Source organism: Stegostoma tigrinum, chromosome 9, assembly GCF_030684315.1.
Source record: "Stegostoma tigrinum isolate sSteTig4 chromosome 9, sSteTig4.hap1, whole genome shotgun sequence".
NCBI lineage: Eukaryota > Metazoa > Chordata > Chondrichthyes > Orectolobiformes > Stegostomatidae > Stegostoma > Stegostoma tigrinum.
In genome coordinates this window covers 41635164-41649286 of record NC_081362.1, presented here as the reverse complement: position 1 = coordinate 41649286, position 14123 = coordinate 41635164, and the positions used below count along the sequence as shown (strand labels likewise).

At 39.7% G+C, this 14123-nt stretch overlaps 1 protein-coding gene across 3 annotated transcripts in view; it reads left to right on the top strand.

Annotated features, from left to right (window-relative positions):
- Positions 1 to 14123, top strand: part of rel (v-rel avian reticuloendotheliosis viral oncogene homolog) — a 56237-nt gene that overhangs the window by 17597 nt on the left and 24517 nt on the right. For all 3 annotated transcript variants that reach the window (XM_048535467.1, XM_048535468.1, XM_048535470.2), the window contains exon 5: positions 2942 to 3033. In XM_048535467.1, the coding sequence (XP_048391424.1) occupies positions 2942 to 3033 (92 nt within the window). The remainder of the gene's footprint in view (positions 1 to 2941; positions 3034 to 14123) is intronic.

Sequence of the window (14123 nt, the reverse complement as noted above, 5' to 3'; positions counted from 1 at the left end):
ATTTGTAGATGGGGTCCAATTCTATATGTTTGTTGATGAGTGAGAGCCATGCCTCTAGGAATTCCTGCGTTTGGCTTGGGCTATTGTGAGTATGTTGTCCCAGTTAAACCGATGGCCTTCATTGTCCTAATGTACTGATATTAGGGAAGGTTTGTCATGTCGTGTTGCTGCTAGCTGATGTCTGTGTATTCTGATGGCTAATTTCCTTCCTGTCTGACTGATGTAATGCTTATGACAGTCGTTGCATGGTATTTTGTAGACTAAGTACCATACAATGACTGCCACAAGCATTACATCAGACAGACAGGAAGGAAACTAACTATCAGAATACACGAACGTCAATTAGCAGCAACACGACATGACAAACCTTCCCTAATATCAGTGCACTTGGACAACATAACCAAGATAGCCCAAGCCAAACATGTACAAGCACAGGAATTCCTAGAGGCATGGTTCTCACCTCGTAATGCAATCAGCAACCATATAGAATTGGACCCCATCTACAAACCTATACAGAACAGAACCGGAAGTGACAGTACTCGCCATAACAGATCGGACAGTATAAATGCTAAGCTGAGCAGAACAACGTCGCATCATCGGAGTCCTCACTGATGCTGTTACCTAACATGGTGACAAAATGCCTGTACAAAAACAAGCCAGCTCGTCAAACAAGTCAACAACCTCACCCACAACCTGAGCTACAAATCTTAAAGAATAAACTGTTTCCAGTGGTAGAAGGATCAAATTCCAAAGGATATAGATTTAGCTGATTTGGAATAGAATGAAATGCATGAGATGGAATCTTTTCTTCACAGCCATTCATTGTGATCTGGAATGCAGTAACTAACAGAATAGTAGGAACAGATTCAATAATGACTTTCAAAAGAGAATAGAATAAGTACTTAAGACAAAAAAAAGACTGTGAAGAAAAAGTACGGAGTGGGATTCGTTAGTTAGCTCTACCGAAGAGCACGCATTCTCATGATAGGCCAATGGATTCTTTCCTAGACTTACAGAACAATACACAGAATATGGTTAGTTATGGTGAATTTTATATATAGCTTTATTGCTTGATACAGTGTTAACGGAGCTGTTCCTCATTAGCTTGATTCAAATGTGGAATTGCCACTGTATGTTTCATGTTTGCATTTGCTGCAGTCTTTACCCATTTAGGGACATGTTGTCTAAATAATAGTATGTGAAAATCATGGAATCATAAAATGGTTATAACACAGAAGAAGACCACCTATTCCTAGTGAATCTGTGCTGGCTCTCCACAAGAGCAACATAGCTAGTGCTGTTATCTTGGTTATTCTTTGTATCCCTGCAAATATTTTTTCTTCAGATGCTTATTCAATTTTTGTTTGAAAGTCACGATTAAAACTGCCTCCACTACACACTCAAGTCGTAAGTTCCAGATCTTAACCCACTTGCAACGGAACTTTTTCCTCATATTGGTTTTGGTTCTTTAGCTTTAAATGTGTCCTGTCTGGTTCCTGATGCTTCTACCAATGTGAGCAATTTCTCTTCAGCTATTCTGTCTAAAGGCCTCATGACTTTGAACAGTCTGTCAAATTTCCTCTCAACCTTCTTTAAGGAGAATAACCCCCAACTTCACCAAAGTTCCTCATCTTGTGAATCTTTTTCTTTACCATCTCCAGCACCACCTTATCCTTCCTGAAATCTGGGGCCATAATACTCCAATTTAGGCTGATCATCATAACTTCTTTTGTACCTTTTTGTCTCCCTTTATAAAGTGCAGAATCCAGTATACCTTTTAGCTACATTTTTAACCTTTTCTTGCTACCTTCAATGTCCCTTGATTTTTCTGTTCATCTAACTGTTTTAGAATTGTACCCTTTAATTTATATTGCCTCTCTTCCTTCCTACCAGAGGAACACTTTACCCTTTTATCCATTTAGCTAAATCTGCCACTTGTCCCACCATTCTACAGCCTTTCCATGTTGTCTTGATGTCTAACATTATACTCTCCATAGTTCCCAATACTTCAAAGTTGCATGTCAGCTACATATTTTAAGGTTACATATGGTACAGAAATCCAGTAGGATTCAGTGTTTGGTTATTAGATTAATCATTTGAAAGTGTACTAATACAATTTAGAATAGTGAAGATGACTGATAATTCTTGTAGTCTCTATTGGAAGCACTAACACAATGGTGAAAGCGAAACAGCTCAACTTGAAGACTAGAATACACTCTCTTTTAGTGTGAAAATGTTGACTTTTCATTTTCCAAGACTTGTGCTTTGTAATGTTGATTTAAAGTTAATGTAATTAGTGATCGTATTTTAATGAAATAAAACATTCTAGCATTCTCTCTATGCAGTTTAATTGAGACCGTTTATTCTTAAATGGTTTATACTTTGATTAGCAGATTATTTTAGGTTTGGTAACAAAAAGCAGGCCATAGTATGGACAATTACTGTATTAAGACTATAGTGTTAATTCCCTTTATCACAAACTGTTATTCCCACCCAGCATTTTGAAAATATGTACTTCCTAGGTGTCGTCCATTATGCTGTGATGATGTCATGGTTTTTCCATCTGGGAAATGTAATGGGGAAGTCCCAAACATTGAACTACTGTGTTATGCAAATCAGTCAAGAAATGGACTCCCGCACAATTTTCCACAGCTTGTACCTCTGCTTGATATAGAAGCATAAATAGCATTTATATTTCAAGAAGAGAAAGTTAAATGGAGTTTTGTTTTAGCTAAACGTTTTCTTTAATAAGTGTTATTGTTTCCATTGAAAACTCATTTATATGCCACAGTGATCTCTGCTAAGTTTGCTTCTGACCATTTCAGGCAATATACCAAAAAATGATGCAGTGAAATTATTTTGTAAGTTATCTCCTAGGTGTAAACAAAAATTAATTTTATTATTTCTCATTGCATTTGTTAAATTGCTTCACAATTTTTAGTTTTCAGAACTTGGGAATTCAGTGTGCAAAGAAGAAAGAGGTAAAAGAGGCAATTCTGCAAAGAATTCAGCGATGCCTGAACCCCTTTAATGGTAAGGAATTTTCTCCTCTCTGCCCTGCAGCCAAATGTAATTTTGAGGGGGAAAACAACAAAGTTGTTAGCATCGTTACTTCCAAATAGTTTGTTGCTGTTTCAAGTCCTTGTAGATCAGGACATTTTCCAGGATTGTACATTGTTCGCTTGCAACTAGCTGAAGTCAGTTAATGGCCCATCATCTCTGGCCTAAACTCCATTTGTGTCATTCCTTGAATGCTCAATCAATATGAAGAAGCAGTGGTGTATTGGTTTGTTCTGAAATCTTGGATTCGAGCTGAACCACAGCAGATGGTAGAGTTTTAAATCGTCAAAAAAATCTGAAGTAAAATGTCTGACCACGAAGCCATTTTAAATTGTTATAAAAGTCCAACTAGTTCACAAATATTCTTTAGAATAGAAAACTGCCATCTTTTATGTATAAATCCAGACACACAACAATGTGGCTGACTGTTAACTGCCCTCTGAAATGGCCGTGCAAATCATTCATTTATGTCAGTGCTAAAAGCTCTCCAAAAAGGAATGTCACTGATGGGACATTTTACACCAACTGAGACACCAGAAAGGACAACAGCAAACACAGACCCTTTAACTTTCATTATTAACATCTGGGGTCTAGTACCCAAATTGGGAGATCTATCTTGCAGACTACTTGAGCAATAAAAACCCTGATGTAGTCTTATTCAAGGAATTGTATGTGATGGACAATGTTTCAGGCAATAGTGTCACCACCCCAGAGTATGCCCTGTCCCACAGGCAGACACCAGTAGACCCAAAAGAGGTGGTGGCACAGTGGTATATAGCTAGGAGGAGTTGCCCTGAAAAACCTTGATGTTGACTCTTGGACCCATGAAGTATCATTGCATCAGGTCAAACATGGGCAAGGAAAACCACCCTGCTGGTTACCAAAGACGCAACCCAACCCAACTACCCATCTCCCTCTAGACAACAGATGAATCAGTACTCATCCATATTGACCATGACTTGGAGGAAGCACTGAGGATTGCAAGGGCACTGACTGTACTAATAGGTGACCTTAAAGTCTATCACCAAGGGTGGCTCGGCAGCACCGCTACTAACAAAGCCGACCAAGCCCTAAAGAGCACCGTTTGCTAGACTGGGTCTGCCGAAGTGGGAAAAACATAATAGACTTCAATCCCACCAATCTGCCTGTCACAGAGGCATTTGTCCATGACCATATCAGTAAGAGTGACCACTGCACAGACATTGTAGTAATGAAGTTTTGCCTTCACGTTGAGAATATGCTCCATCGTGTTGTGTACCACTATTAGTACGCAAAATGGGATACTTATTGAGCAGTGATAGCAACTCAAGACAGGCAGTCCGTAAGGTGCTGTTGGTCATCGGCAACAGAATTGTATTTCAACATAATCTGCAAACTCATGGCCCAGAATGTCTTTCACTCAAATATAACCAACAAGCCAGGGAGACCAATTCCGGTTCAGTGAAGATTGCAAGAGACCATGCTAGGGACAGCCCAAGGCACAACCAAAAAGTGGGGTGTCAACCCGGTGAAACTATAAAAGAGGACTACTTATGTGCTGAACAATATAAGCAGCAAGTGATAGAGCTAAGTAATTCCACAATCAACAGATTTAGACTCCATAGTCCTGCCACATTCATCCATGAGATGTGGTAAACAATTAAACAACTCACTGAAGGAGGAAGCTCCACAAATATCCCCAGGTGCGTATGGGCACATCAGTGCAAAAGATAAAGCTGAAGCATTTGCATCAATCTTCACCCAGAGTGACTTACTTCACCTTCGTTCAGGAACCCTGCATCACTGATGCCAGTCTGCAGCCAATTCAGTGTGCGCTGTGTGGCATCCACCAGGATTGGAGGCACTGGATACTTCAAGGGTCATGTTCCCTGACAACATTCTGGCAATAGTTCTGACAACGTATGGTCCAGAATTTGCCATGTCCCTAGCTGAGCTACTCCAGTATAGGTATAACACGGGCTTATACGCAACAATGTAGAAAATTGCCCACATATGTCCTGAAGAGTCAAAACAGGAAAAATCCATCCTGGCTAATTACTGTCTCATCAGTCTACTCTCAGTCAACAGCAAAGTGAGGGAAGTTGTCAACAAAGTGCGATCAAGCAGTACTTGTTTAGCAATAACCAGCTCACTCATGCTTAGTTTGGGTTCCACCAATACCGTTCAGCTCCTGACCTCATTACAGCTTTGGTTCAAACTATAGATGAAAGAATTGAATTGCAGAGGTGAAGTGAGAGCTACTGCCTTTGACACCGAGGCCACATTTCATTGAGTGTGGTGCTAAGGTGCCTGAGCAAAATGCAACAGTGGGAATTGGGAGGGGCAAACTTCCATTGATTTGGAGTCATATGTGACAAAAATGAAGATGGATGTACCTATTAGAGATCAGCCATCTCAGTTCCAGGACATTTCTGCAGGCATTTGCCAGAGTAGTGTCCTAGGGCCAACCATTTTCAGCTGCATCATTAATGACATCGCCTCCATTTATAAGAAGTGCGGATATTTGCTCATTGCACAATGTTCCACACCATGCACAACGCCTCAGATACTGAAGACGTTCATGTCCAATTGCGGCAAGACCTGGACGGTGTCCAGATTGGCCTCACAAGTGACGAACCATCTTCACAACACAGAAGTGTCATGCAATGACTGTCTCCTACAAAAAAAGCATATAATCACCGTCTCTTGACGTTTGGTGGTGTTAATATCACTGCGTTGCCCACTATCAACATCCTAGGAGTACCATTGACCAAAAACTGAAGTGAACTTGAATACAAATATTTTGGCTGCGAGAGCAGGCATGAGCCTAGAAATTCTGCACTGGGTAAATCACTTCCTGACTCCCCAAAACCTGTCCTCCATCTACAAGGCAGAAATCAGAGTGTGCAGGAATACTTCAGACTTGCCTGGATGAGTACAGCAACGACAGCGCTGAAGAACCTTGTTTCTATCCAGGGCAAAGTTTGCTTGGCACATCATCCACAAATATTTAGTCCCTCTACCACCAAAGTTTAGTAGCAGCAGTATGAACCATCCATAAGCTACAATGCAGAAATTCACCAAAGATTCTTTGATAGCACCTTCCAAGCCCATGACCACCACTTTCTAGAAGGACAAAGGTGACAGATACCTGGAATGCCACCCACAAATGCCCCTCCAAACTACTTACCATCCTGACCTGAAAACTTATCATCATTCCTGCAATGCTGCCAGGTCAAAATTCTGGAAAAGCATCCTGCCCGCCCCCACCCTGTCATGGCACTGTGGTCTACTTCCACCACATAGACTTCAGTGGTTTAGGAAGGCAGCTCACCATCATGTTCTTGATGGTAACTTGGGATAGGTAACAAATGCTGGCCTAGTCAGCAATACCCACACCCAGTGAATGAGTTGGGGGAAAAAATACCCCACTGAACAACTTGTTCAGGACAAATGCCTAGTGAGACATTTAACTTGGGTAGTATCAAGGGTTCACCAGATGCAAGAATTTTTCAAATCTGATATCCAGAATAAAGAAAAACATGTACTCTGCCCATCGTTTTTTTTAGAAATCAGCAGTAGATGCAAGTGTGCAAATGCAAGTTTAAATCACCTGTAAGCAACAATGAAACCCAAACTGAAATTGACTCTAACAACTAAATAAACATATTTTGGTTAAGTCAAAGAAAGGCACAATTTGAAACTAAGCAAGATGATGGAATAATTGGAACCATCCTGTGGCTTTCAAATGGCGCCCTACTAAATTGGTGAAACTTGCTATATTTGATAGTTATTTTGTGAATAATCCAAGACAAAATTATCAAACTGTCTTCAAAAAGTTATAAACATTTTAATTACATTTTCCCAGTAGGAATATTCAACATGCCCCTGCCTTTTCATTCCCAAGTTGCTTTTTGTCTGTTTTCCTCAGGCTGTGTCCCAACTAAAGGGTAAGTCGATGAGATACTCCACTCGGAGGTGAGCGAAGTCAGCCTACAGTTACTTTTTTTATTAGTTTCTTACTTATTCCCTCCGACAGTTGCATGGGTTTCCTACAGAAATCTGCTGAGTTCATACACTCCCACATTGTTGAGAGTTGCTTGGTACTTGCCCAAAATATCACCCTTGTTTTAACTTAGCGGAAAAATATTGCCACCCACAAATGCATCTAGGTCAGCTTTCTTACTTACCATCTCAGTTGGCATTGAAGTTGAAAGATGAGACTAGATTAATTTGGGAATCTGGTCTGCATGGATGAGTTGGGTCTGTTTCCATGCTATACAGCCCTATCAATAAGTGAAACATATTTATTTCCTTCCCTAAACAGGAATGTTGTACTGTTCACAAAGTAACATTGTTTGCACAAGTTTGGAAAGTGAAGATGCTTAGGACAGCTTGGGTTAAGTTAACCCCCTAGATGAAACTTGTAGAAGATTTAAATTCAGAGGGTGTGACAGATTGCCCAAAAGATATTTCTGAGTCTTGTCAGTCACCCTCTTCAGACTTCCGAGTGTGTGGATTTCAGAAACCCAGTTAATAAATTGGTGAAATGTCTTTTTTTCTTCTCTATTAGAAGTTCCAATTTTCTTGTTTAATTCAGGAAATACCCATGTGAGCTGGTTTAATTACAATGGGCATGAAGAACAAATGTAATGGCGCCAGGATACATATAATAAAATGTGAGGCTGGATGAACACAGCAGGCCCAGCAGCATCTCAGGAGCACAAAAGCTGATGTTTCGGGCCCAGACCTTTCATCTGATGAAGGGTCTAGGCCCGAAACGTCAGCTTTTGTGCTCCTGAGATGCTGCTGGGCCTGCTGTGTTCATCCAGCCTCACATTTTATTATCTTGGATTCTCCAGCATCTGCAGTTCCCATTATCACTCACCCAGGATACATATAATTAGGCAGACTCCTTTTTTTATATGTGGATGCAGGAATTTAAAATGGAAATGTCATATTGAAGAAGATACTATAAAGTGGATACTCAATATGTCGATGTGGCCTGATCCAAGTGCCGACATTCTTGGGATTATGTGTAGTTTCCTCATTGTTCAAGTTTGTTATCTTCTGTAAATCCTGCATGACAATAGAGTCTGATGTGGAATTAGCACAAATAGCCACGGGAACAAAAACAGAAGTTGCTGGAAAAGCTCAGTAGGTCTGGCAGCACGTCTGAAGAAAAAAAATCAGAGTTAAGGATTTGGGCCCAGTGACCCTTCCTTAGAACTGATGGTAGCTGGGAAAATGTTGGTTTAGATACAGAAATAGGGAGAGGAATGGGGTAGAGAGTAAATGATAGGATAGAGCCCAAAGAGAGAGAAGGCCACTTGGATAGACAAAGGAGTTGATAACAATCTAGCTAGAAGGGTGAATAGTTGGTAATGGGGACTGTTAGTGACTAACAGTAGGTAGTTTGTAATGGCACGCTGTGTGATAACGAGGCCTAGTGTGTGGGGTAGGGGCATAGGACATGGGTGAGTTTAGGCCCTAAAATTATTGAACTCGATATTGAGACCGAGAGCTGTAGGGACCCCAAGTGAAAAATGAGGTGTTCTTCCAGCTTGCATTGAGCTTTGCTGCAACACTGCAACAAGCCAGAGACTGAGATGTTGGCCAGGGAGCAGGGTGGTGTGTTAAAGTGGCAGGCAACAGGTAGCTTGGTCTTTTTTGCGAGCAGAGTATAGATGTTCTGCGAAGTGGACACCGTGTTTACGCTTCGTTTCCCAATGTAGAGGAGTGCCATCAGTGTTGTGTTTGGAATAGCCTCTGCAGCTGCACTATTTCTGGCCTTCCTGTGGGTAAATTGGATACAGTGGGTTTGTCATTGATGATTTTCTAAATATGGTGATCCTAATTTCAGGGCTTGCCTCCATATAGGCCACTTGTTTGCCATGTTTTCCAAAGAGATCTGAATCTACATTGCAGAAGTTGTAAGCCTTAATTTTTAGGTTGACCTTTCTATCATTTGTACTGACTACTTTGTCATTTTCCCTGAAACAGTTCCATATTGAAATCAATTTTTGCATTCTCTGAATATTCATGTGGGGGACATGGCATGTCTGTGCTATTCTAATTTTTCAAAGGGTTATCTCTAAGCAGTTCAGCCATATACGATGAAAGGCTTCATTGTTTGTCATTTTTCCTTTACTGTCAAATTTTCTTCACTAAACCTTGGACATCTTTTGGAAGAATTCCAGAGCTTTGTTACGGCACACCTGTAGCAGACCCATAATTTTGCACCATTTAGTAGGGGCGTAAGAAAAATGGTCAACCCAATTACCCTGCTTTTAAGTGACACTTCTGTTTACAGTCTGAAATGTGTTTTCACCTTTATCACATAGGCAGTATTCTGGCTGAGTTTAATCTCCCTACCACTTTCCATTTCACTGATATTGATATGTCATGTTCTGTAATGAGCGGGTAATTCATTTCACCAGATTTACTGCTCATTCAATGAGATGAAATTCATTTCATTCTCCAACTATATGCATTGCTACAGTAGATCAATTAGTATCTGTGTGTGGTCTGATGACTTGTTCCTTTGTTCATACAACTAAAGAACATGTCTTAAAATAATCATATGAAGAGACATCCAGTGTGAATATTGTGAAGAAGAATCTAGTTTCTTATCACATCATGTATGACTGTTAAACTTTGTGGTAAATGTTATAATGTTAGTTGGAGGGATCAGTTTTACTCTAAAATATGTGCATTTTGAAAATCGGATGGAGTTGCTAGAACAGCACAATGAACAGTTCCTGAATTTGAACTGCATGAACTGAGGGTTTTGCTGCATGAACCTTTTTGATTGTAATTATGCAGCAAGTGCATATTCGGAAGCTTATTTCTGTGAAACTGCGGTGTCTAAAAGGGAACTGAGTACAGGAAATGAGCCACAGGTCTGAAATTTATTTTACTGTCTATAGTAAAACTAAATGTGAACTGTAATGATCTAAAGGGAATCTGTTTCATTATCATATTAGGTTTGTTAGCAGGTTAATTCTCTGTAATTCTATGGCATTTACTTTTTAAATTGTTTGCAATTGACATTTTAATAAAGGCATAAAGGATCTATTACTCAAAAATAATAGAAGAGGAAGTGTAGCTTCTATCTGGTTTCCTCCTAAAATGGCACAGATTGTAATTAAAACCACTTTTGTGGAAGTTCGAGTTTTCAGCATTTTAAAAATTGATGTGCAGTTGGTTTATAAATATTTTGCATTTGACATGAAATTTTGAAGGGGAATTGATGAATGACATTTCACGCTCAGTAGATTCCAAAATCACTTTGAATATAACATTTTGGGAGTGCTGCAATGAGTACTATTTTAATTTGTACTTTACTATAAGAATGTAAAATTATTTAAAAATGTAATTAAAAGCAAATATTTTGATACAGATTTCCAAAAAACTTACTACTTTAAATATGAAGGCTGTCGTATAAAATAAATCACCATATCTTTGTCCCATCCCCGATTTAAGGTGCAACCAACATATTATCTTAACCTATAATGCGCACCAAACAAGTCTTAAGAAACTTCTAGATGAGACTAATATCATTCTTCTATTTCTTCTTTCTACTCAAGGTATATGTCTGAAAATGGGATCTTTTACTTGCATATGTTTTCCTGGCTGTTCTATTGTATATTCTTTTTGGTTACTCAGCACGTTCCACTAGAAGATTAGTATTATCCAAACAACTGAGTATTGATACTCTAACCACTTATTGCTGTAAAAGTCCTGTATTTCCTTCATTTAGAATCCCACATACGAAAACATAGCCCAGACTTTAATGACTCCCCGAATCTCAGTTTCTGAAAATGAGATTGTTCTTCATGCTTATCCATCCTGCAGACTTGACTACTGTTAGGCTAAATTGATTGCATTTGTGCTATTGACCAATAGAACTACTGTAAAATATTATTTCTGAAGAAGGGTCTAGGCCTGAAATGTCAGCTTTCCTGCTCCTCTGATGCAGCTTGGCCTGCTGTGTTCATCCAGCTCTACACCTTGCTATCTTAGATTCTCCAGCATCTGCAGTTCCTAATATTCCTACAAAATATAATGCTGCTATTTTTTTAAAAAAACACCGATCGCATTGGTTTGAACTTTTAAAAAGAGGTTGCTAATCAGACAGATGAGCTAGATTCAAGTTTGGATCTCGCAGGATTTGCTCTAGACCTGTGCATCATGATTTGTAAAGTTTCAGCCAATCATCCCATGCTTTCACCATGTTGGCCTGGACAAACAAGGGTAATTTGCATTGCCAGCTGAAACGCCATGTTAATGTAGGAATATTGCTTTAATAGCCTTCTTAATAGAAATTGACTGCTGTCATAAAGCTGCTCCCAAACTGGCTTCTTTAAAAAATGGTTCCGGATCAGGATTGTGGAATGGAATTGGCACAAGGGAAAGATAATGTTCCCCTCACCTCCAATCAGGAACCCATCATTTTTAAAAGTCCACTAATTTTGTGAGTTTATACAAATGTACAGAAAAAAAAAATATTGTGCACTTGCCCAGAGATAGTCAGTAATTGGAAGAAAACAGGAGGAACTTCATTGAAAAATGATTGACCTGAGGTCTTAATTTTCAGGTCCAGCTGCTGAAACACTCATTGGCATAAATTGGAAGCCAGTGACCCTAGAAGTCCATTTTGTAATTGAGAATTTTGGTGGGAACACTGGAAAGTTCCATTCAGATGAAACCCTCAGCTATTTCAGGCAGAAGTTATTCACCTCATTTGTGTGAACAATAGCTAGATCTTACAAGTGGAAAGTTGTACTTAATGATGTGCTTAGTAAGGACATTATAGAGAACACTCTCATTAATGTTGGCGTTTAATATAGAACAATTAGCTGTTGCATGCCAATAGTTTAAAATCCCAGACTGCATCAGTTACTGTTCAGAAAATCTAATGTCCACATTAGAGAATTTTTTGGATTTTTTTAAAATTTATTTCCAGATATAGCTCAGGAATAGGTCACTTGATTCTGTACTTCACCTTTTGACCAAAACCGTTAGTGACATCTTCCTTGCAGGATTTATTTTAAATTTTAATTTTTAAGAATCAATTTCATGAGACAGTCCAGCACAACTCCCTTATTATATTACTGGGAAGCTTGTTTAGACCTCCATTATAAAAACAGGACATGCATGACTCTGTCACACAGGGACATGAATTTGCCCCCACTGTTTCCTATGCAGATGTTCAGTTTTCAGCTCTTGTCATTTATGGATGATGCTGAATGGAGGGGCTTGGTACTTTCCCCACAGCAAATTCAAAGCAGTCAGAGGATTATTAACTTTGACCACTTTCTTTCAACTTCAAGCAATGGGGTAACAAAAGTTTGAGTTTGAAGTTAATCGTTGTAGACTTGGAAGGGGGTAGGGATGCTGTGGGCTGAGAGGGATATTGAGTTTGCATGGACAGGATGAGCTTTCTGGTATAAGTTATCTAATTTGAGAAATGCAGCAATTGAAACAAAAACATGGCTCATCCACTACCAGTGTGACATTTGCCTACAAATTATTGTGTGACTCGGAAATAAAAGGGTGAGGGGCTAATGAAAATAAAAGTGCTAACGGTCTGTTTTAAGCATTATTTTGTGTATTCACAATTGCGTAACTAAACTTTTGCAGTTTTCACTTAGCATGCAGAAATATTTTTAAAAGTTCCTATTCATTCATTAGTTTGTTTCTTTCTTAAAATAGTTCTTCCCTCCAAGAAAATATACTTGGCTGCAAATACGTAGGACAAATGTTTTGTTACACTGAGTTTTATGAATTGCTATCATTTTGCATTTATACAATATACCAGTTTTTGATTAGATCTACATCACAGAATCCCTTCAGTGTAGAAACAGGCCCTTTGGCCCAAGAAATCCGCACTGAACCTCAAAGCATCCCACCCAGACCCATCCTGCATAACCCCGCTAATCTACACATCCCTGAACATTTTGGGCACTTCAGCATGGTCAATCCACCTAGTCTGCACATCTTTGGACTATGGAAGGACACCAGAGCACCCAGAGGAAACCCACGCAGACACGGAGAATGTGCAAACTCCACATGGACAGTTGCCAGAGGGTGGAATTGAACCCTGTTTCCTGGCGCTGTGAGGCAACAGGGCTAACCACTGAGCCACCAAGCCAATTTAAGTATATTCTTGCATTCATGTCTCTAAATTGCTATATTACTGTAGCTGAGAATTAATTAAGATAAAACGTAAAATTAGTGGCAAAAGAGTAAATGGAAGGGAGTATCTCAAGAAAATTATAATCACTTGGGATATATACTAAACAAAGGATTCCAGCTGGGGGCTGACAAGCTTCCAGGGTCCTGATGAACTTCATGCTAGGAAACTAATGGCTAACAAAATGGGTGATGTGTTTTTCTGAAATTCCCTAGGTACAAGGAGGTTCCATTAGATTGGAAAATAGTGAGTGTAATTTCTTTAATTCAAAAAGGAAGTCAAAAAATAGAAAAAGTCAGCTTAACATTTGCTGTTAGGAAAAATTTAGAATCTATTATGAATGTTGGTATATCAGGACACTTAGAAATATTCAAAGTAATTAGGCAGAATAAGCATGGTTGTGAGAAAGCAACATCATGTTTAATCAGAGATAGTAGGAACTGCAGATGCTGGAGAATCTGAGATAACAAGGTGTAGAGCTGGATGAACACAGCAGGCCAAACAGCATCTTAGGAGCGGGAAGGCAGATGTTTTGGGCCGAGACCCTTCAGAAATGGGGGAGGGGAAGAGGGCTCTGAAATAAATAGGGAGAGAAGGGGAGGTGGATAGGAGATGGGTAGAGGAGAAGATAGTTGGAGAGGAGACAGACAAGTCCAAGGGGCGGGGATGGAGCCAGTAAAGGTGAGTGTAGTTTGGTCAGTCCAGGGGGGGGAATGGGATGAGGTTAGTAGGTAGGAGATGGGGTTGGGGCTTGAGGTGGGAGGAGGGTGTAGGTGGGAAGAAGGACAGGTTAGGGAGGCGGGGATGAGCTGGATTGGTTTTGGGATGCGGTAGGGGGAGGGAAGATTTTGAAGCCTGTGAAGTCCACATTGATACTATTGGGCTG